A 23,081-nucleotide genomic window follows, 5' to 3' on the forward strand; every position below is an offset into this window, starting at 1 on the left:
TGTTTTTAGTTCTGAACACTCTGGCTTATAAAGTGAATTAAAAATCCAAATTAAAAAATAGAACTTTTTTTTTTTCAGTTTTACAGAAGTTACCTAAAGGTAATCCAAGCAAAAATTACAAAAAGGCACAATTAAGACTTTAGTGGTTCTTCCACTTCCTTATGAGCCAATGAACACGGCAGAAGAAAAAAGAGTAGACTGGAGATAAAACTGTTTTCTCTCTTAAAATCAAAGGCTATTCTACCTTATCTCTGAGAGTATCTTCCTTTCTTCCTATTAAGCAAAGGAGTATGTGGTGTTCAAAATTCCTGATGCTATTTCAGCTTCCTTGCATCTAAAAATCACACAATTCCATCAGGGTTTTCAGACTGACTCACAGGGGAAGGAGGATGGATAAGGAATGCTCATGGCCACTACAAACCTTGGAGGACTACACTTTCCAAAACTACTTTTTTATACACATATGTTCTGCACATGGCTGCAAGCATCAGTCCACAAAGTTACATGATGTTAACAGCAGTTTCATAATTTTTGCAAATTTTGTAACTATTTCTGGCATGACAATGAAGTTTAGGAAGAACTCCACCTCTTCCTCCATATGCATATTCTCCATATCTTATTTTGCAATTCTTTTTCTTAATAAAATGGCCTAGATTGAGCCCATAAAGTTGTACTTTACTTTAACATGCTCTAATTTTCAAATTGGATTTGTATAATGTTTATGAGGAAGCTGCTGGTAAACTTCATTCCAACCATTTTCTGCTGTAAGAAAAAAACCAAAATTAAAAAAGTAGAACACCAACTAAGCTGGTTTCTTAAGTGTATTTCCAACCCAGCTTTGAATTTTGACTTGTTTTCTCTTTGAAAAACCCAAGACTTCTATTCTACACCAGCATAAGATTTAAGAGCCACAGCTCCAGGCTAGAGTAAAAAAACTTTTGTCCTTTCTCAGGGGTCTGACCCTGCACTGTCCAGCTCTTACCATGCAACTCAACTCATTCCCCAGATTCAGCTTTGAACTGATTTTCAGCAGCTGCATAGGCAGATCATTTATAGCTCTCAAAAAGGATTTTAAAACCTACCAGCTCAACTGTTTCCCACAACAACAAAAACAGATTTTCATTTCAGCACCTGGTCAAATAACTTAAAAGTGGTTTGAGCTTGAGCTGATTCTAGCTCCAAAATAAAAAGCTCCTTAAACATTTGAAAAATTCTGTTTAGTAGTTTTGCCTAACCACAAAACCACTATTCACAGGTAATTACGCTCCTCTGAATTCATTGCAAAAACCCACAGTTCTGGCTACACACTGAATGGTGAGCACTGGGGTAGACTTAAAGATACAGCATGAAAGTAGTCAAATGTTTTGGCCACCTTTAAAACAGAGGAAAGGAGGAACCACGCTTTCTCATAGGTCAACCAGTTTATATAGTTCCTGAAAAAAAAAAATGGAGGAAATAATGCAAAACTATTTCTAAGCATCTAGAACGTAACAAACCGACATTGAAATGGCACTAACTGACAGACACGCCAATCAAAATAAAACTCATCAAAGAATAACTGGGATTGTAGATGAGAGATTTCATAGCTATCTATGGTTTGTAGGGCTTTCTTCAGTACCTCACGTGTTGTTCTCATAAAAATCATAAGGGACCATGATGTAAATAAAACTACTAGAAAGCAATGTACTGGAAAATGTTAACTTGGAATACTACAATAGTTCAGAGAAAGATATGAAGAATTATATATCGGTTTTTTTCTTCCTGGTCTACATTCCTCTCCAGCCTGCACATTCTAATGCCCTGGTCCCAAAGATGGCATGAAAATCTTCACTCAGGCCTTTATTCTAGCAGAATAGCAAATAGCAAATAAAAGTGCAGTGTTGAAAAACAAACTGTAGTACAGAGGTTCAGCAGTCAAACTCAGACATTAATCAGTCTTGGCTTCTCTTACACACTAAGAACATTCTGTATGTTATACCACGTATTAATGCATGTGCTGGGGAGGGGAGATGCGTGTCAGGGGCCAAAAACCTTTGATACACCAAAAGCAGTTATCACAGCTGCATCCAATTCCTGGGGCATGTAATGCCATTTAGTCACAGCACTTAACAGGGGAGCTCATAGTCAGTGATGATAGACTGGAGTAACAGTACTGCTGAATAAGTGACATTGTTTCTTTTTCTATTTACTTTTCTTTCCTCTTCTCCCGCTTTACGATCTCCACAGGGCTCCTCTTTAATTTTAGAAGAATATCCCTACATAATCCCATTGCATGATCTTTAATCTGACACAAGAAGTGTTACTGATCCTGCTATGTCTGTGAGAATCAGAAACAAGATGGTACCTTCTTTTCTGGGCATTTAAGTCACATTAACTAATCAAGTCCACCCGAAGCTGCACTTTCTCAACCTTCAAGTGCTTAACAGTGCCATTAGTTCTGTCCTGTATCACAGAGTACAGGAATCCTTACAAAGTTATTTCTAAATTCATATCTGACAGCAGATGGATTCTTTCTTTGCTTTAGCTCCAGCTCTGGCCTCTCCAGGCACCTTGTGGTGCTACCCACACCCACTAAAGTCTGAAACATATGCTCAAAGGCAAGAGTGGTCCTCAGCTGTCACCTTTCCTCACTGTCTGCTCAGCAGGTAGCTTACACCCTTTTCTTTGATGGGACACCTACAAGGGCCACTTGTACTCCTTTCCTTTGAGCTCTGAACATGGCTAAAGGTGTCTCTTGCAAAAGCAATGCTATTCCACTTGCAGTCCAGCTACCTAAAATTAAAAAAATGCTGAAACAGAGGACAGCTAATACCGCCTGATGCAGAAGTGGTTATTTTTCAGTGAGGCTGGGCCAGTTTGGCAAAATTTGGATAATCGTGGATTTTGAACTGGTAAGAGCATGTGAGTTTTCAGAGAAGACAGAGCTGTTTGTGTGCAGAGATTCAAAACTACAAAACCTATATCCATCCATCAAAGGAGGAACTAAGTATCACACTGTATCTACTGGCACTCAAGAATGCCTATTTCTAGTGCCTTGCAGAATTCTAATCAAGGAGAGATATGGTGGATCTGCAGCCACTCAGTTATGAAAGGGTGTCATGATACTTCTTGGAGACCTCCTAGAGGTAAGGAAAAGTAAAGCAGTCTAAGAAAAATAAGTAGCCATTATAGAATAAAGGCCACAAAATTTCTGCTCCCAAAGGGTTGATAAAATACAACTTGTCTGACAGACAGCACTGAGGTGTACATTGTATTATGCTCTCCTTATGGAAAACATCTCTTAGTGCATTATGTATTGCTCCAGTAATTGGGAAACATGGGAACAGATCTAAGTGACGGTTTGATTAAATGGAGTGGGATAAAAAGTCTGATCACTGATATTTATTTCTGCTAATAACGGTGAGTGCACTCACAGTGTGTCAGTTTTCTAACTCTTCAGGGTGACCAAGCAGCTGCAGCTGCCTCTGGCCAGCTCTGTATACTCAGCATGATGCCACACAGTATGGAATACCCCTTTGGCCAGCTTGGGGCAGCTGCCCCAGCTGTGCAGCCTCCCAGCTTCTCGTGCCCCTCCAGCCTTCTTGCTGGCACGAGGAGCTGAGAAGTCCCTGACTTGCTATAAACACTACTTAACAACAGCTAGAAATACCGTGTAGTGGTACCAACACGATTCTCGTATTAAATCCAAAACACAGCACCATACCAGCTACTAGGAAGAAAATGAACTCTGCTCCAGCCAAAACCAGGACAGTTACGAAGTTTGTAAATTGGTTGTTCACCTCAGTATAGTAAGCCTAGTGCTTAATTCAACTAATACAGGGAGGAAAAATTAATGAGACACTTCAGAAGAATTAAAGGAAACATTCAATAGTTGACTGACAAAAATTTCTAGCTTGAAGCAAAGTAATTATCCGGTGATATAAAGAAAGAGAGAAGGAAGGAGAAAGTGAATATATAATTGAAACTGAATTTCTTACAGTCTTGAAAATACATACAGAAATTAGAAGCCACACTGCAGTTGATAGCAGTGTAATTGTGAAGCTGCCGTCACATTATTGCTCTCAAAACAGCTGCCATCTCCTATTCTCAATAGAGATGAACCTAAGTGTACCTTGCTATAATCCTTATTTTCAAAATGGCTATTTCCTCATGTGATTTCCAAGTGACAGAAGTCAAGTTGATCCTGAGATGATAATCTCCCCTAATATTTCAGAAATTGTGATGGACCAAATCACAAGGATAGAGAAAAGAATCTTGCAAATCCCCACATATGTAATAGCTGCCTTGAAAAAGTAAAAAACAGAGAAATTATAAAAAACTTAAGGAATTAAGTGCTCTTGATTTTAGAGAAAAAATGTAACTTTCACACTCAATTATTCTGATCCTTTGCAACGCAGCTAAATATGAGCTCCCTACCAGACACATCTGAGTCATGTTCTCTTACACTGCCTATTATTAGTTTAACTAGAATCTGTAATTTGAGTTACACAGTCACCAGTGCTGTCACTTTTACAAGCAAACGCAGGAAGGAAATGGAGAAATTCAGATACACAATAACAATAATAGCAGCAATAACAATAATAATTTCATTATTAACATACTTCAGAGTGAGAATTTTCTACCCACTGGATATAAGGAGCATTCAGACTGATCTCTGAAACAGTGCATTTACCAGAAGGTGGATAAAATGGGGGCAAAGGAAAGAAAAAAAATAGGTAGCATTTAAATTTTGGACAACATCTTGGCTCATTTTCCATGCACATGACTCAGCATTACTGCAATTGCTTATTAAAAAAAAAAAATCATGCCTAGGTTTGTTTTAACTTTTCTCTAAACTGGAGAGAGTATTTATGGTACGCATAATCTAATTGATGGTTATGAAATGATGAGACCATTCAGACAGATGTCTGATTCTCCATGGACATTTTTTCTCCAGGAGAAATAAGAAAGGCCTGCAGCCTTAGCTGTTGTTTCTAAATTTATGGTGGCAGAACTGTCCATCTGGATTAATGTCATCTGCCCTTTTAGCAAAAGATCGGTGCCTGTAAGGTTTTCAGTGATAAATTATCTATGTGAAGGGATGATTCCATGTTGACCTACTGATTGTTTTTTCCATTAAGATTACCTCAAATGAGGATTTTTTCCCAAAAGGCAATTGTATTTTAGATCACCATCAAAAGACCCACTAAAAATATAAAAGTACTAAGTATTACTATGTTTCATACTCTACAGATTGCCTCTAGAAGCAGTATAGTCTTAAAAAAAAAGCTAATCTAAAAGGAACTGACATGACAAGTATGTTATTATTGCAGCTGTGATACTTGGGCAGAATCACCAAAGCCATCTTGAATCAGAACTGCTGAAGAGGAACTCACTAAAGTGGAGCAGTTTGCAACTAGCAGTGGATTTGCCCATTGCAGAAGTATATAAAAACTGAAATAACATAGCAAATACATTCAGTCTTCAGAAAAAAAAACAACAAAGAGTAACAGTTGTCAGATAACCTGCTCACTGATTCAGCACCTGTTTTTAACGAGCACAGACAGAATTCTTTTCCCATAAAGAAATGCTACCAACAGATCCACTGCAGAGGATGCTGTTATGAGCATCCTGTGGAAACATCAAGCTCACAAGTTCAGACTGGTGATCCAAGGCATGCTGAGACACTTGCCCAGACCAGCTGTATGGCAGAGGATGTGCTATTTCTTACCCAATGCAAATGCAATAGAATGAATTCATTAACGTGGGTAGTATTTCATTAAAGGACGAAAGGGTCAGAGTGCATAATGTGGATGTTTGTGTGCTACTTCCTTTTCCTAGCAGAGAAACATGAGTTACTCTAAGCAAGGAATGACAAATTAAATGCCTGTCCATTTCTGGTAATGCAGGAAAGACCATCAGCTGCTGTCTAGAAGTAATGTGAATACAAAACATAGGAGATTAGCACAAGCTCTTCCTGCTCTGTTTGACTAGTTTCTCTCCATTTCTACTAAGAGATAAAAGAACAAAGTATCTCATAACACAGGATTTTTGAGGACTACTGGGAAAAAAAAAAGAAAAAAGAAACAAAATCTATTAATTACAGATTTTCATCGCCCTGGATTAGAGGCCCCATCTTCTTTGAAGGTTCTAATTCACTGAAAGCAATAAGTACTAGTGCTACAAATAAGAAGAAAGAATGTGAAACTGGGTTAAACTGACAATTACCATTTTTCAAGTAATACTTCTAACTACAGAACAGCAAATGTTCTTTTAATAATTTATCTCTTCGCAGATTGTCTTCCCATAAGCACCCAGTTAAACAGAAGTGGGTAAATTAACTTAAGCTTTCTGCACCTCCTGTGAAAATAGCAAGCTTAGAAATACAAACCTGAAACACAAAGCAATGTTTTGAGTTTTAAACTTGCTACCTCCCAAAAATTACATTTCTGAACTTTTTTTCATTTATCAAATTATCTAAAAAGCATTCAAGACTAAGACAAATAATGCAACCATGTGAGTTGGTTACACTAAGGAGACTACTTCAATAGCAGGCATTTATTTATATTTGAAAACTTACAATTTCCCGTTATGTGATAGTCTCTAACACGTGAACAGTCATTGCTCAAGCTGCACTACACTAAACAATAAACTGAAGAAGCCAGATATAATCTCATTTTATGTCTCCAGCAGCTGACACATCCTATGGATTTCGTGGCATATACTGAGAGTGAACAGAGATATTTTGTTTAGCATTCAGACATATAAGCAAAGAGATGTATCCATAAGTCCTCAAATATTGTTTTGACTTTGTGTTCATGTAGCAGGATACATAAATTGAAAGAAGTAAGTTTTTATTTAAATTGATTTACATTGCTGGCCGACTTTCATTCTCATATTGAAAGGAAATATAAATGTTATTTATGGCCATAAAAATGATACAATAATGAGCTGAATTACTACAGGCATCAATCTTGTATACTTTCCTGTTTTGAGATTCAGATTACAAAAAGAGCAAATTCAATTTTTTCGAAATAAATCAAACTATGCCTTCTGATATGACTGCTATTATTATTGCTTATAAATAGCTATATATATATCAAGCAAAATACAGTCAATAGCCATGTACCTTCTATTTAAAAACAGGCTGGAATTTAAGATGAGAATGTTAGAAGTTGGGAGGGAGGAAGGAAAGGAAGGAAAGGAAGGAAAGAAAGGAAAGGAAGGAAGGTTAGATGCCATTTTACTAATGGCCTTTAACATGCAGGCTGAAGGAAGTAAATGAGCAGTGCATATCAAGAGTCTCAAGAAGAAGTGGCCTGTAAATTTAATATTTGACAAATAAATCAGAGACTATCACTGTTATTAATACTTTGCAGAATTATTCACAATAAGCTTGAGAATGCTGGAGTCACAGAAGTCCTAAAATGGAAAAAAATTACTGTGTGTAATCAATCAGCTGCTACTCTTGGTAGTCATTCACCTCAAACTTGACAAAAATCAGACAAGATCATCAGTATAACGACTGTATTACCCCTCTTCACAATCTGAACAGTCATTTATATATGAAAACACATTCAGTGGTCAAGCTAGCATAATTTTCCTTTCTGGACTGAAAAAAATCCTTCACTGGAATGTGGCACAGTTCTGCAGAAAATGTACATTTTCCTTTACAAGCTTTATGTATTAAAGGCATCTGAAAATGGATCTTACCACTGCAGCTGGAACTTGAGGCATTTTTGCAGCTGGGGTTCCTGGACGTGGGTAGAATTGATTAATAAACAAGCTTGGAAACCTGTACAGTTCTACAAGTTTCATAGTTTCTTGAAAATCTTCATCTGTCTCTCCTGGAAAACCACAAATGATGTCTGTAGCAATTGTTATTCCGGGCACTCTGTAAAGGAAGTAGAAAGAAACACTTAACTGAGGATACGTAGAAGTCTTGCTCCCTTAAAAGCCAGTGTACATAGACGTATAACCTTCAACTTTCTCCACAGAAATTGAGACCTACAAGGATCTTGGGGGGAAGAAAGATTTTCACACCACTGCTTGGTAACGAGAAATGCATCTGGTGCTCAGTCGAGAGCACAAGTAATAGAAGATATTGCAGCAAATACTGGATTAGGACTGTGACTGAAGAGTAAAAACATCTGGATCGACTCTTCCTTCAATCAAAATTAGAGGTAATCTGCAGACCTTGTTATTTCTTGAATTCTGATTGCTTAATCCACAAAATGCAAACCTTTTGAGACTCAGTCACTAGAAAATGTCAACTATTTAATGTTTTATAATGCTGCTATCAAAGTAGGAAAAGGTACCTGAAAGAGGGGACTGGCATGTCATATCACCTAGCAAATTTGAATAAAATTGACTTAGGAGCCAAAAATACATCTTAAGTCACAAGTTAATTTTTAACTCAGCATTCTACAACATCAACCTATGTCCTCCTTTAAAAGGAAAACAAAATACTTAAGTTCACAAATGCACAGGCAGGGAGTTCTTTTGTTTTTTTAAGCAAGGTCACCATTCCCAAACTGCTCCCCTTGGACTGAATATGCAGAACCCTCACACACACATGAGGTTAAGGCAGCAGAGCTGACAGAGACAGCCCACAGGCACAGAGGGATGCACAGAAGAGGGTGAAGTCAGGGAGCTTCAGCTGAAATTGTGCCACTGTCATAGTGTTAGACATGGTGGGAACATGCCATGAACACTTTCCCCAGCAGACACTGGAGCAGCTGTCAAGGCTCGCATCCAGACTGAGCTCTGCATACAGTGGGAATAATGATAAGCATCCTCTGGAGAGGGGCAGAAACATATAGTGCTCACTGCTCCCTCCTGACACAGATGAGACTGTTTCCACGATGCAGAGTTCACCCCAGCTGCCAGTAACAATGATAAACTGGAGAAAATATGACTTACAGAGAAAAGTAAGAGCTCTAAACAAATATTGGTGGTATCTAACTTGGAACTGGCCCTGTTTCAAGTTGGGGGAATAGATGAGATGTCTTCCAGAGGTCCCTTCCAATCTAAATAATTCTACAGCTCTTATGTAGGCTACAGGCAAGGGAACAGCTGAGAGAGATGGTTTTAGGGGTGAATGGCACAGAGGCAACTGTCATAAGCAAAGTTCACACTTGAGGTTAAGAAGGGGTCTCCAAGACTGTCTCTAATGGCAAGAAATGGATGGAAGGCTTCTCTTCCCCTAATCCAGTTAAGACAATGCAGAACTGTGAATGTCAATACATGTACTCCAAATTACTTTTATAAAGCATTCAAACAGCCAAAGAAAACTATTAGACACTACATCACCACAGAAAAGAAATGATGCTGTGGTTATAGTGAGCGGAGAAACTTGATTTTGAATAACTGAAAGGAAAAACTTTTTGAAACTATGACTTCTGCTAGAAAAGGAAAAGCAAGAATACTGTTCTTATTAATTTGATTAGGTGCAGTATTAGAGCACAGCTTATACTCTAATATTGCACCTAATCAACAATAGCCTTCAGACAAATGGTAGTAAATATATTTTGTGATTTTCTTCTCCTAAGCTTAATTTTTTTTTACCCTTCATGTATTGGCAATGAGCTTATATTAAAGTGAATGTCTTGCTCTCCTTGTAACACGTGTCTGGACACATAGGTAGCAGCACAGGAATTTATCAGATGTAATTAGAATCTACTTCTGCCTTCTCCTTATGAAAACTCCCCATCAAAGAAACCAAATTCTATCAATTCCTTTTTGAGTTCAGACTCCATCATCTGAGCTGAGGTTGAAAGATGGCATTTGAATGACAAATCAAAACCAGTATAAAGCTAAACAACCCTAAGTGGGAAACACAAGCTGGATATGGTGCAGAGCAGCAGAAATCCCCTGAGCTGACAGCTCAGCACCCTCAGTCACCACTGCTTTCTTAAGACTGACAAACATCAAGATATGAACTTCTGCTTGATATCAAATAACAATTGAATTCCTTATCTTTAAGGACTGAGTGAAGAGAATAGCACCAGATCATGCAACATGATTTTGTTCATACCACAAATATCTTGTGCTGTAGTAAGCTCATGGAAGAAAGAGTACATTACTTTACAAACCAATGCCACCTAACATCAGCTGCCATTTCTCAGAACATGAACAGAACACTCATTACATTTGACAAAACCATTATAATGAAGTTATTTTATCCATTTTAATGACACTATTGGCAACAGTCAAAGCATTTATTACCAATGGTAGTAGTAATACCATCCTTTATAAAGGCCTGGTTGTTTCTATAGCAACATGAATTATAAGGTCCAATCAAGCTAGATACAATAAAATATGCTCTTTTTCTCCATAACACCAGTTGTCATTCAGTTAAAAGGAAATTACATATTTTAAAAATTCATAAACTCTACAAATGTCTGAACTCCATTTGCTGATAAGGTGTTAATTATCTTAGTAATTAGATTTCTTCCTGGGTGGAATTATTACACATAAAGAAAAGCCTGGGTACAAAAAGAGAGTAAGGACCATGGTGTATTCAGCAACAGCAATTAATTACAGTTCAATCCAGTGTAACTGCCTAAAATATGACATTCCACAGTGCATTTTTATATCACTACTGATTATATTGTTTAACAAGCAGTTTAAAAAGGGGAGAAAAGCATGAGATTTCACTCAAAATCCAAAATGACAAAAAAATCAAACTCTTAAAGACTTTTCAAAGCAGTCATGAACAAAAATATGTACAATTAGTTCCACATGTGTAACATAATTTCTTAATGAAAAAAGAGGTGGGGAAAGATATAATTATGGAAAAAAAATAAAACACATACACACTTGAAAATTAAAGTGACCTTTTCTCTGACAGCCTTAAAGAAAGCAGCACAAAATTCTTTATTACTTAAATTCAGATGATGTTTAAGAATTGCTCCATCTATGAAATATGATCCAAAATCACATAAAAACAAGTTCTTGTGCATCAGCCAATATTATTATTTTTTTACACCAAATGCTGCTTATCTATTCTGAAGCAAACAAAGAAAAAGCTGCTCAACATCCCCTGCAACATTTATTACATGAACACATTTACAGTTAGTCTAACTATTCAGTTTCCACAAATGTTTTTTAGGGTGCAAGAGAGAAGCTCTACAACATGTTGACTCTCAGGTGGGATGTTTTACAATAAAACTGTGGAATTTCAGAAAAAGATGAATGAGAGGAATAATTAATGCTATATATAAGATAAAACAGCCCTAATACTTAAGGTTCCTGAATATTCTCTCCCTCTACATACATAAATCCCTTCCATCTACTCAAGTGGACTGATGTTCTGCCATTCTGAACTAGACCAGCAATGTGAATCCCATCATCCTGGGCAATTCTGACCACCCGAAAAGAAGCATCTGCTTCATCTTACCGTGAAGACACATCTGTTTTAGTGTGATGCTGTAGGGACCACCACACCCATGAACAAGTGCTGACAGCACAGGTGTCCAAACCCCACAGAAAGGAAGAGCAAGATGTGTTTGAAAGAACACAGAAGAGAAGCAACATCTTACCCTCTGCCTAAAGAGGAACCAAGTCAGCCTCTGGGGTCAGAGAAAAAAGTCAGATCCAAGGAACTGACTGATGCCTAGAAATCAAGTCATGGACAAGTGACTTAGAAAAGAGATAGAATGAATAAAAGCTGCCACAATAAAACAGGAAAACCACCCCTTCAACCCAATCTTTCCAGAGCAATATTTCTAAGAAAAGCAGCATCAAAATTGTGAAAATTTCTAAGATTTACTTGTTACATGGACCATTTAATGTAGTTTTAGCTACAGAAAACACTTCCTTTAGCAATAACCATTACAAACCAAATCCATGCTCAGGGAAGAAATTATGTAAAGAAGCTAAAACTATCACCTTTAGCTACTCACATTACCACTTGAAATTCTTTTGCATGATCACATATTTTTCACACTTCCATTTCAGCAACTAACACTTAAATCCAGAAATTACTTAAAGGCACCAACTTGCTCTTAATAAGACCATCTTACCTCCACACTTACAGTCTAACAAAATACTGGATTAGAATAAATAGTGATATGAATAAAAAGAAAACATTATATAGCTTTACAGAAGGGTATGAGAACTCTCTGTGTAATCTATAGTAATTAAACTCAAAACAAAAGATGTGATTACATCGAAACTTCTTGATTCATAAATTTGAAATTTGCTTTGGAAAAAAATGCTAGGGGGAAAAATGGTTTTTATATGAAAATAAAACCAGTGTACTCTGAAATGTTATTTCACCATTGTACATTGTTTTATATGCTTCTGCAGTATAAGTATATTATCTAATGCTTCCACAGTACAAGCCCATTCAGACAACATGAAATGGAATTAATGGCTGAAATAATTTTAAGGTATCTGAGTTGATCTTTCAAGTGTATTTACAGAACCTAACAGGCATCTCAATGTGCTGTTTTGTGATGGAGCTGAAGGATGTGCTTGCATCTTCCCCGTGACCACACAGAGTGTTCCAGAAGCCCTTTTCACCCCCTCTTTCTCTTTTCTCCACGAGGCCTAGTCTTGTGGGATTTCTAACCTCAGCCTTAATTGCTCACTGAGGAGTCACACCAGTTGTAGCTAGCACAAGAGAAACAGACTGCTCAGCTGGAAGCACTGCCTAGGAGCAACAGGAAACTTTACCCCATTTCTCTCTTGGCTATATGGAGATTAACTTGAGGATTAAGCCATGGAAAAATCCCCACACTTCAAGAAAGGAATTCAGCCTGTTTTTGTGTTTCTGTTCTGCAATCCTCCAGCACTTCTCTCTCTCTCTCTCTCTCTCTCTGGATTATGAATGCAGCACAGGACAATATACTCCTAAGTTAAGTGTCTGGAGCTGGGAGACTAAACCTGAATATAATTTCTGAAGGAGGAGGTTCTCCATCCCCCATCCTCTGCCATTTATAATTTACCCTAAATTACCCAAAGGATGAAGAAGCATCTCATAAATTGATATCCACTGAAAACGTTTTTCTTAGTAATCTTTTCCATATGTGTTTAAAAGTAGTCCAGGTTGTATGAGTTCAGAACCTCTGTGTCAGAAAAACAAGCTCTTTTGAACCCTCAGTTGCTGAACTGATTTACATATGGAGTAAAACTGGAAAGTATCTTGATTAAATGACAATAGGCATGTCACAAACACTTCTGTGTAAAGTCTCTTCAATGATAACATACTGAGCCTTATGGCCAGATAGAAACTATACTTTGGTAAGACACCTTATTAAAATGCACCTATATATATATATCTCAAGAACTATATATAGGAATTATATAGGATACAAGAAATTATCTTATTTCAAATATTTCAAAATGTTCTTTATTACTGTGTAACACAACTCCAGGTTGTCTGAAGGAAATCTGTTCTCCTTCACCTCAGTTTGGCTGAATGACAGGAAAAAAGGTAACTGTGCTGCTACTGCATTTAAAAGTATTTAATAGCTTCATTTAAAAGTCAACTCACTAACTTTTACTCAACTACTGAGACAATGAATACTAGCAGATGTTTAAGCAAATCGTATTTTGTTTATATATGTAAAAAGCATAATTTTAATACTTTTTAAAAAACTTATTTTCACAGCTTGGATCATATCTCTCTGAAATTGATGCCCAAGACACAATAAACCAGAAAGAAAATGTAATGCTATATCGTTTATATGCTTGCTTTGATTAAAAAATAGTAAAACAGACAAATGAAAGCCAGACAGGACTACAGAGAAACTCTCATTTTCAGAGTATTCTTGCAAATTTCCCTGAAGGAAGGTATATGCACCTGGGAGAACAGTTGGCAAGGCCATTAAATCCTACCAGTTAATTTGGAGGTGCTTCATAGTGAAACACTTCAAATTTCAAAGGTAGCAGAAAGTACGTAATGACAGCTACAGAGTCAGGGGATGTACCCTGCTTTTTGCATTCCACACCTCACAGAGCACTCGAGGCTGCTCCTGGTGGTGATTCCCCCAGGGAACACATTACACCTGAGCTTTGTGAGCTGCAGTTGTGTCCAACGGATTTGCAAGTGCAGCTTAATATGCTGGGTTTGAATTTGGAGTCATTAGTGGTTTTGATGTAAGCCACCTTCAACAGGCTGTAGAAAAGTAACTGTGAACAAGAAGCACAATGTCAGAGTTTCACTGAGGGTGAGAACAGGTATTTTTTAATGACTGTTCTTTTCCCAACCCACCTCTTACCCCCAGAAGAGCTCTTTAAGAAACTGGGCTGAATGACACCTGGAGGCAGCGAGCAGACCTGATTTCCAGAACTCAGCTTTGGAAGGTATAGGTGTGGAGGACTCTGTGCGAGTAGGGACTGGGCTGTCCTTGTTACCAGGGAATAGTGACCTAGATAAAAAGTATATCTCCTAATTAGCATGGCTCACTGCCTGAGGATCAGAGAGTACACACGGTTTTACTCTCTTCAAACAATTATCGTGAAGGTTGCCAGAGTTCCTACTAGATGCAGCCCAAATGGTTTAGGAGAAGCATTTATAATACTTCCCATTATCAATTTTCCTTAAAAAAAAAAACCAAAAACCCCTAAACCAAACAGTTAAGGCTAGGACCAACTTTATTCAACTATAAGGTGTTCTACTCTCCCCATAAACAAGAAACATTTTATAGAACTTCATTATGGATTTATAACTTCAGATCATTATTGTTTTATGATTAAAAAATGAGCGACTTAAGACAAAAAGCTCAACATCCTTAAACTTCATTTCCATTCAATCTCTAATAAATACCATCTGCTGTGTACTTTAGGGATATAATACCCATCAAAAACTCAGCCGTATTATGAGAACCGGCACCAAGTTGATCTGAAACGCATATTTGAACAGATGTGTTTAAATTACATCTCTCCGTCTATCCACACACATAAATTCAGAATAAGCATGTGTTGATTTAAAATGCATAAAAAAGGGATTTGGAGATGCATCAAAAGTGAACAGCATCTCAATGGATCAAGACTCGCATTACTAAAGGTCATCCCTAAAAATAAAGTTTGAATTTATTAGGGGTTGCACCAGGGAACTGTTCTTGGGAACTGACTTAATGTTTGCTGCACTAAAGCAGCCATTGAAATTACACTAATTTTCTATGACCCTTCACTGTTTTACATTAGAGCTGTCAGGCATGGTCAGAAATAATAGGATCTCAGCCATGAGTAGCAGAGAATATGATATACTTTTTCTCAGTCTGACACAATGCTTATCACCAATACTAAACGTCTTGGGCTCTGAGGACCCATCCACATCTGTTTCAGTGACAGTCATTTAGCTCTTCACTTTGACACAGAAATCAGGCACATAAAACAAAGTTATTAGCATGATGAAACCAAATGAAAAAATTGCAAGCAGGGCTCTTAACAAATGCTAATTTAAAAAAAAAAATAATCTGAAACTGTCTTTTCATCTATCTATATTCCACAGTCCTGCAATATTTCAGGGATCTTGAAGATAAGACACACTGGTCCAGAGGTTCGTCTAGGCAGCAATCTACTCCTAGCAATAGGCATCAGAAGTAGCCCAGGGAAGCATTTCAGATGTTGTGCCTCCCCACAATGCCTTCATCCTTCCAACTGTATTTTGTGAGAAATACGTTTCTGTAACCAGTAGCTTCTGATGGATCTCTTATCCACTGACTTGTCAACAAGTCTCTCCTGAAATCTAAGCCCCTCAATATCAAAACCACTTTAAAGAAAAAAAAAAAAATCTCTTGTGAGCCTTCCATTTGCTAATTTCATTTGATAGCCCCTAACTGTTATGCTGGGGGAGACCAATAACAATTCTATTCACCTTCTCAGAACCTCTGTTCTAGTCCCTCCCAATTAGCATTTATCCAGAGTGAAGAGTCCTTAATTTCCTTTGTGTGAAGATCTGTGATGCCTCTGATAATCTGTTAGTCTTTACAGTAACATTCCCCATTGTAACCTATCCTTTTTGAGAAGTGCTTTGACAGCATGTAACAATACAGGCACAACAAGATGAAAATCCCTTAAAATATTTCTAGAATTTAGATAAATGATCTGCTTTAAATATTTTTCTTTCAGGTTTGTGTTAATTTGTTTTCTAGTAAGGTAATGGACCTTACACATGGTGAGGGACAAGAGAGAAGTAAGTTTTAAAAAATAAATAAGCTAGAAGGAAAACAAAAAGAAGGCAAAGCACATTTCAAAGACAGGCCAGAGTCAGCAATATGGTGGTGGTAAAGGAGAACAGATGTTGTCAAAGGAGAACTAGTACTACAACAAGTTGCAAGACTTTAACAGAGAATATAAGATTTCTGTCTGAAGCAGAACCAAGAACTGATCAAGAATTAAAAATGAGGAAATAAAATTGCCAATGGGAGAGATTTTTTTTCCAAGGTGTTGGTTCAATATCATTTATATTAATAACTTTTGCAGCACAGAGAGAGAGTAGAGAATAGCGAGATATACATGAAAACAAAGGTTTTGTAAAAAACATGCACAGTGTGAAAGAGTTCCCTCCAAACAGCTGAGAGATTTAAAAGAGACACGATTCTTTCATATCACAACCTGTACGCACAAATTGACTAGATCTTTTTTCTGTCTTACAAATTTGTGAGAAATCATCACACGAAAAGTTTTCCAGTTGCAAACATCAACATGGAAAGGATCAACACTGTGAAGGAAATAGCAGTAAAAAACACAGGCATGATGTGCACTAAATTTAACATAACCTCCACTCCATTTTCAAAGTACCTAATGGAACACAACTTTTACCACACCAGCTGATCACCCAAAACACATCAGCTTATTTGAATACATCCTTATCAACACAGTACTTACAGAAGGTGTTGTTATAATTAACCCTGAGAGTCACAGTTTTAACAGAGCAGCAGGAAGGTTGTCTGGGGCAAGGCTTTAGCAGCCATGAGCTGTTTTCCTGAATGTTAGCCAGAGGCATTTAAATCACAGTTCATGCACTCTAACTAAAAAATGCTGTAGTTTTACACCAGACAGTTTTTGATGTACATTCCTATACATTGTTAAATATGAATTTTTCAGAGCCAGTATCTCTCATGTATCAAGTATTTGGTACCTCAAAACCTTTTACTGTCACCTCTCTGAAACTTTTTTCCCCACTTAAAGAGCAATGTATGTACAGGAAAGATGTTGCACAGGGAACTACTACTCATATGAGTATTGCCAAAAGCAAATTTGAATAATAATAATAAATTTCTCAGAGTAAGTGTAGTATTTGGCTCAAAATTCCAATAACAACCTCCCTACTCCACAAAGATTGAAAGCTGCTATCGTGTAACTTCAAAGTTTTTCATTTTTATTTCAGGATCCACTGGCAAATGTGACTATACAGTCTTAAGACTTCAGACCAAAGTGTGACACAAGGAGTGGGATATACTCAAAACACACCACCTATATAGCTGCAGAATTATATTTTCAGAGGTAACACTTCAGACTCACAAGCAATGCTATTTCCTTATTAATCCAAAACCCATGAGCTTAACTTCAAAGAAATCCAGTGTGCTTTACTAATTAAAGTGCGATAAAGTTAATTATATTTCAATATAATCATACTTCAATCAGCATCATGCAATATAACTTGGATCACTAGGAAACAGAGAATTTACCTTGCAAGAATAAATTTAAAGGAATTATGAAGTAAATATTTCAAAGGGCATGCATAACAAATTATTCATTCATTCATTCATTCATGTAAAAATATAATTGAAGCAATATTCAGAAAGAACTGGGTATGGCTGTTAAGGTAATGGGCATCACTGGAGTGATAGTATACAACAAACACTGTCTGCAGATCACTGTCTCATCCCACTCATGACATGCTCTGATAGCAATCTAAACTTAAAGAAATCACACCAGAAATAATATCCATCTTTATGAACAAGAACAGCTCACATGGCTAACTGGAAGGCAGCAGAATGGTTGTGAGAAGCACCTGTCTTGTTCTCAGGTATACCCAAGGGAGTTCAGAATACAAGAGATTACACAGGAATCAGAATACAAGAGATTATATAGGATTGGTCCATAAAAATAAAATATTATTTTATGTATCAGTTAATAATTTATAATTTAAAGCCAAAAACTGTGACTTCTTTTCCAAGTGGAGAAATAGGCTTAGTCTGCTATGTAGCTTGATGACACTGAGCAGAAAAAGCAAAATCACCAGGAAAACAGCTCTAAAATGTCCTAGTTAAACTCTCAGAAGGATGGCCTCAACCAACCAGGTCCTTACACACTTAATGTTCGTAACATTTTGGTAGCAGCATCCTTTGTCTAGGATTGCCAGTAATTTAAGAACATTTCTTTGTAAAAGACAGAATCAGTTTAGAATATTTGGGTCAACAGAAGTAATTAATGCATGCACTCCTTCAAAAGTTTTGAAGGACATTCAACTTCATACATGCACTCCAAGCAACACATAGGGGACATCAGAGGCAAAATCAGGAAAAGACAGTATTTTAAATGTAGACTGTTAGCTTGCCAATGACAAAGTTAAAACAATACAAAATCAATGGACACTGTTGCCTCAGGGAAGCTCTTAACCATTTCTCTCTGTTCAGTTCAGTGAACTACTTCACTTTCAGCGTGTCACCAAGTTGCAGCTAGTTTAATAATGACAATTAGGAGATCTGATCATATTGTTATTAGTGTATATTGTCACAGTAAAAAGCTTTAAATAAAATAAAGGACTGTTAAATGTGTATAAATTCAGGTACCTTTTTTTTTGAGGACTCTGACATGCTGTACACAGCCACAAGTCTTAAGCCATTCAAGCATTAGTTTTGCTGCCTAAGGGTAGGGTTACTAAGTGGGAAATTTAAAAAAAGTTCAGACAAACAGAAAAAGAATAATGCGTGTCATTATGAGAAGAGGTATTAATAAATAATACTAAATAATTAATAAATAATAATATCAAAGCCTATTTATGAAGCCCAAATAAAAACCCAGAAGTTTAGGAAAGATAATGAAACCCCAACTATTCAAACAAAAGGGTGGAAGGTGGTCACCTGAAATATTTTGGGCTTGCCTGACATCAGATGTCCTCTGTTATACTGAGGAGCACACACAGTGCAAATGTGTTTCTACATTGTAAAGAAGTAAAAATAGCCAGAAAATGAAGCTTTCAAAGTTAACAAACTCATAGTGTGGAGAAATAATTAAGGCAGCTTGATGTTGTGAACAGTCACCTGACTTGACCTGCTAGTGACTGAAAGTTAAAAGAGAACTAACACAAAATCTAAAATATGCTTTTATCACTGAAGAATCATCAAAGACAAAATTAAATGTATGTTTTATGAAGAATTCAAAGATATGACAGCATTCCAATTATGGTAACTAAAGCTCTTTGGCATCATTGAACCATTAACATCGGACAGGTAATGTATGAAAATTGCATTTAGGGAATAAGGTTTCAGGTAAAATTAATAGCAGTAGAAGATGAATGAAGGTGTAACTGAGATAAGTAACTTCTTTCTCATATGTGAATATATGTAATTAGGTAAGAGACAGGATCGGTACCAGTTGGATTTAGCAACCTGATTCAAAGCACAGGAGTAATATCTGAAGGTTAAGATTAATTAAGATTAAGGGAAACAGATTTTCTTCTGTCTTGTCATGGTAAGACAGAAAGTCCTGGCACATGAAGTCTCAGAACCCAAACAGAGTCTCTGAGGATCCCAAAATTAGTAAATTAGGTAGGACAGTAACTACTGAAAACAAAATGAGAATCAGGATGGAGCAAGGCAACTGCTCAAGAACTTGCATCAGTCTAGTATCAAAGAAAACAATAAACTTCAGGAAGTCCCCAAAGAGTTGGTAAAAGCCAAAAAAGCAATACTTAAGAAGGAGATGGAAGAGAACTGAAAACCTTCAAAAGTATCATTATGAAAGGACATCAGTGATGTCCTCAGACAGGAATATTAAATATAATAGTTCTGATACAGGAAAAATTGAAAACTTTTGCCACTGAAGAGATGAGTATAGAAACAAAGAGAGAGTATCTTGAGACTAACAGAGATGAAGGGGAAAAAAAAAAAAAAAAAAGGCGCTTTTCCTGAGGTTCCCAACATTCTAATCAGAGACTCATATTACAATTTGCAGGGGAAAAGACCCCAAAAGCCAACAAATTTCTAGAGTAGGCTAAAACTGCAGAATTAAATCAAATCAATACAGAAAGAACTGAAAAATACCTCAAATGAATGGAATAAGGTGGTTATAACTACTCAATTTTGCAAGCTGAACACAAATTTGAATTTAATAGTTACCATGAATTCCTTCTGTTAAAGCCTACTTAAATGTAATGAGTAATTTTATAAAATACCCAAAGTCTGATACAGAGGGAGTAGAATACAAAAATGGAATCTAATCAAATTCAGTGGAAACAGCAGTGTGTGCATTCAGACCATATCACTGAAATCAATTTTATCAAATCACGTAATGTTCCACAGTAGCCTTTGGGCATCAGTTAAAGAACCTGGAAAGCCTGTCAAATGCCTGCCAGGCACAACAGTGCCCTTTTGGCTCTGCAATACCAGCATAAAATATGACGAATTCTTAGGCAGCAAGATCCACAAGGCTGGTGCAAAAAACTAAATTCCCAAGCTGAAATCCAATTTCTGGGTATAACATCTTGGGCCTAACACAGACATTGGCTTTTCAACCTTGAGAAAAACAGAAGGCATGGTATAAAAGGAGGTCTGAAGGAAGTGGTAAATTAGGATCATTAAGAATGAAACAGGCTGTATCTCAAACAATTTAAACTCATTTATTATGGAGAGCATATTGAGCAAGTGATGCAAAACTACTATCTATGTAACAGCATTCCAGAAAACTTATTCTGTGTGGGTGGGAATTTCAGATATGTTTGAAGTAGGTAGAAAACATGGAATAACTTCAGAAATTATTTATCGATTTAACCTTTGAGTCCATTAATGAAAAATATTTCATCCTCTGTGATCTATTGCGAGTCTTTATAATTCACAACACCTCCTTTCCTTCAGTTAGAGTGCCAGCACTGAAGTTCCAAGAATTTCCAAGATGGGGTTTTCTTATCAGCTGAACAGAAGACACAGTAGTTAAGATCTTACTAAAGGTTTTTATAGGGTTTTACCTTATCAGAAAAAAATGATAAGGTATTGAATTTGAAATTTCAAAATATTCATTACACTTTACAGTTCTCATTTCTAGGACACTCATATTTTTCTTTGAGAAGATACCCCACTTTTCTGCCTAATAGGTTTAAATGTTAGTATTTCTCCCTTTAGAAAAAAACTCAATCTTGAGAAGAGTAACAAGAAAAAAATTTCTTTGGCATCTGGCCTGCCGTTAACAAAAAAATATCAGAGCAGACATATTCTAAGGAGAAGGCAAAAACCAGTTATGCACCTATAGACCTCTTCAGAGAGGACTAGTTACCCAGATGTAATGACATGGTGGTGTATGCAAGCACTGAACGAGGACGTGGTTTATGTCAGCAGTACCCAAAGGAACATCCTTCAGGCCTATGTCTTTCAGCCAGAAGTTCATGCAGTAACAGGAGTGGCCCAGATCTCCTCAGAGTCCACTGATTAGACCTAACCAAGGACCACAGCTAAATGGAAGGGCTAAATGTGTACATAGCTGTCTTAGGCTGCAGTGCAAGATGTAACCAAAAGTATGTATTCTATTCCCATCTGTTAAAACCAGGTGGGGCAGTGTTCCTTATCTCTTCCATAAACCATCCCTCATAACTTCAAGGGGATCTTCTCTTAATGGGCCATTAAGGCTCTCTCCATGACTGATAAAATGACATCATGCCATTATGAGATGCTCCACCCAGTGGGAGGAGCCAAGCATTGCCATCTGGATAAAATCTGAGAGCCAGAACACCAAGGCAGCCTGTTTCCACTGGATTCCCAGAGGAAGACCAGATCCATCTACATCACCTCTGGACCTTCAGAGGAAAATTACACCCTTCTCCAGGATCATTGCTTCAAGAGAACCACATCTGTCACTCCAGGAGGACTTGCCTGGACTGCTACCAACGCCCTGACCAACAGGGTGTCAAGTTGTATTCTGACTCTGTCAGGGTTTTCTTTTTTGTTTGTTTGCTTCTTTTTGTACTCCTACATTTTTATTTTAATTTCCCTTCTAAAGAACTGTTATTCCTATTCCCATATCTTTGCCTGAGAGCCCCTTAATTTCAAAATTATAATAATTCAGAGGGAGGGGGTTGACATTCTCCATTTCAAGGGAGGCTCCTGCCTTTCCTTAGCAGACACCCGTCTTTTCAAACCAAGACAATAGCATGTATCAATGTAAAATCTGTTCACAGGCAAGTAAATAATCCCCATTCTTCAGATGGACCCTGCAGTCACTGCAAATAATCCAAGAGTATGGAAAATCTGAAGAAAGGCACATTGTGTCTCTAAATGAACCAAGACTGAAGGAGAGCTATGGCAAATGCAGCTTTTTGCTAGGCACAGTAGCACTTAGCAAACATGTAAGTGGTTTCAAATGTCCACTTCACATATAAAAAATACAAAGGTATGATGCAGAGTGCAGTTGTGTGAGGTTTAACTGAAGCAGCTATTAAAGAAGCAGCAGATGAACCCTATTCATTACTCTAACATTTCTTTCATCTGCTGTGAGAGCCTGAGGTATCTGCTAACCTGCCTGAACTCTTCATCACCAGATACAAGATCTTCAGGGATTGCTCTTCAGGGTTCTTCCCTAACATACAGGAGGTAAAATGCAGGCAGGATACAAAATAAGTATCTGTAAAGGAAAGCAGGAGGCTTAAGGAGAAAAGTGAGGCACATTCACTTTCCTAAAATAACTGAATGTTGGATATCATCTTGGAAAAGGACTTCAAAAATACTACATGGGGTATCTTGCCTTTATGGAAAACAGGAACAAAAGGAGAATCAATGATGAGAGCTCAAATCCCTTTCTTCCTTCCAACTAAAATGCATGCTACCTTCACAGACAAGGACGGCAGTGAACTCCCAAAAGATAATGAAAGGCCTAAAATCCATTGTATATGTGCAAAAGTAAATAGAAAGATGCAAGATTTTAAAATCCTGTGC

The 23,081-nt window shown here is 37.1% G+C and overlaps 1 protein-coding gene across 2 annotated transcripts in view; it reads right to left on the bottom strand.

Moving 5' to 3' along the window:
• CDKAL1 (CDK5 regulatory subunit associated protein 1 like 1) overlaps positions 1–23,081 on the bottom strand; it is a 379,742-nt gene that overhangs the window by 95,440 nt on the left and 261,221 nt on the right. For both annotated transcript variants that reach the window (XM_066323931.1, XM_066323939.1), the window contains exon 12: positions 7,693–7,873. In XM_066323931.1, coding sequence (XP_066180028.1) covers positions 7,693–7,873 — 181 coding nt within the window. The remainder of the gene's footprint in view (positions 1–7,692; positions 7,874–23,081) is intronic.

This window comes from Sylvia atricapilla, chromosome 1, assembly GCF_009819655.1.
Source record: "Sylvia atricapilla isolate bSylAtr1 chromosome 1, bSylAtr1.pri, whole genome shotgun sequence".
Classification (NCBI taxonomy): domain Eukaryota; kingdom Metazoa; phylum Chordata; class Aves; order Passeriformes; family Sylviidae; genus Sylvia; species Sylvia atricapilla.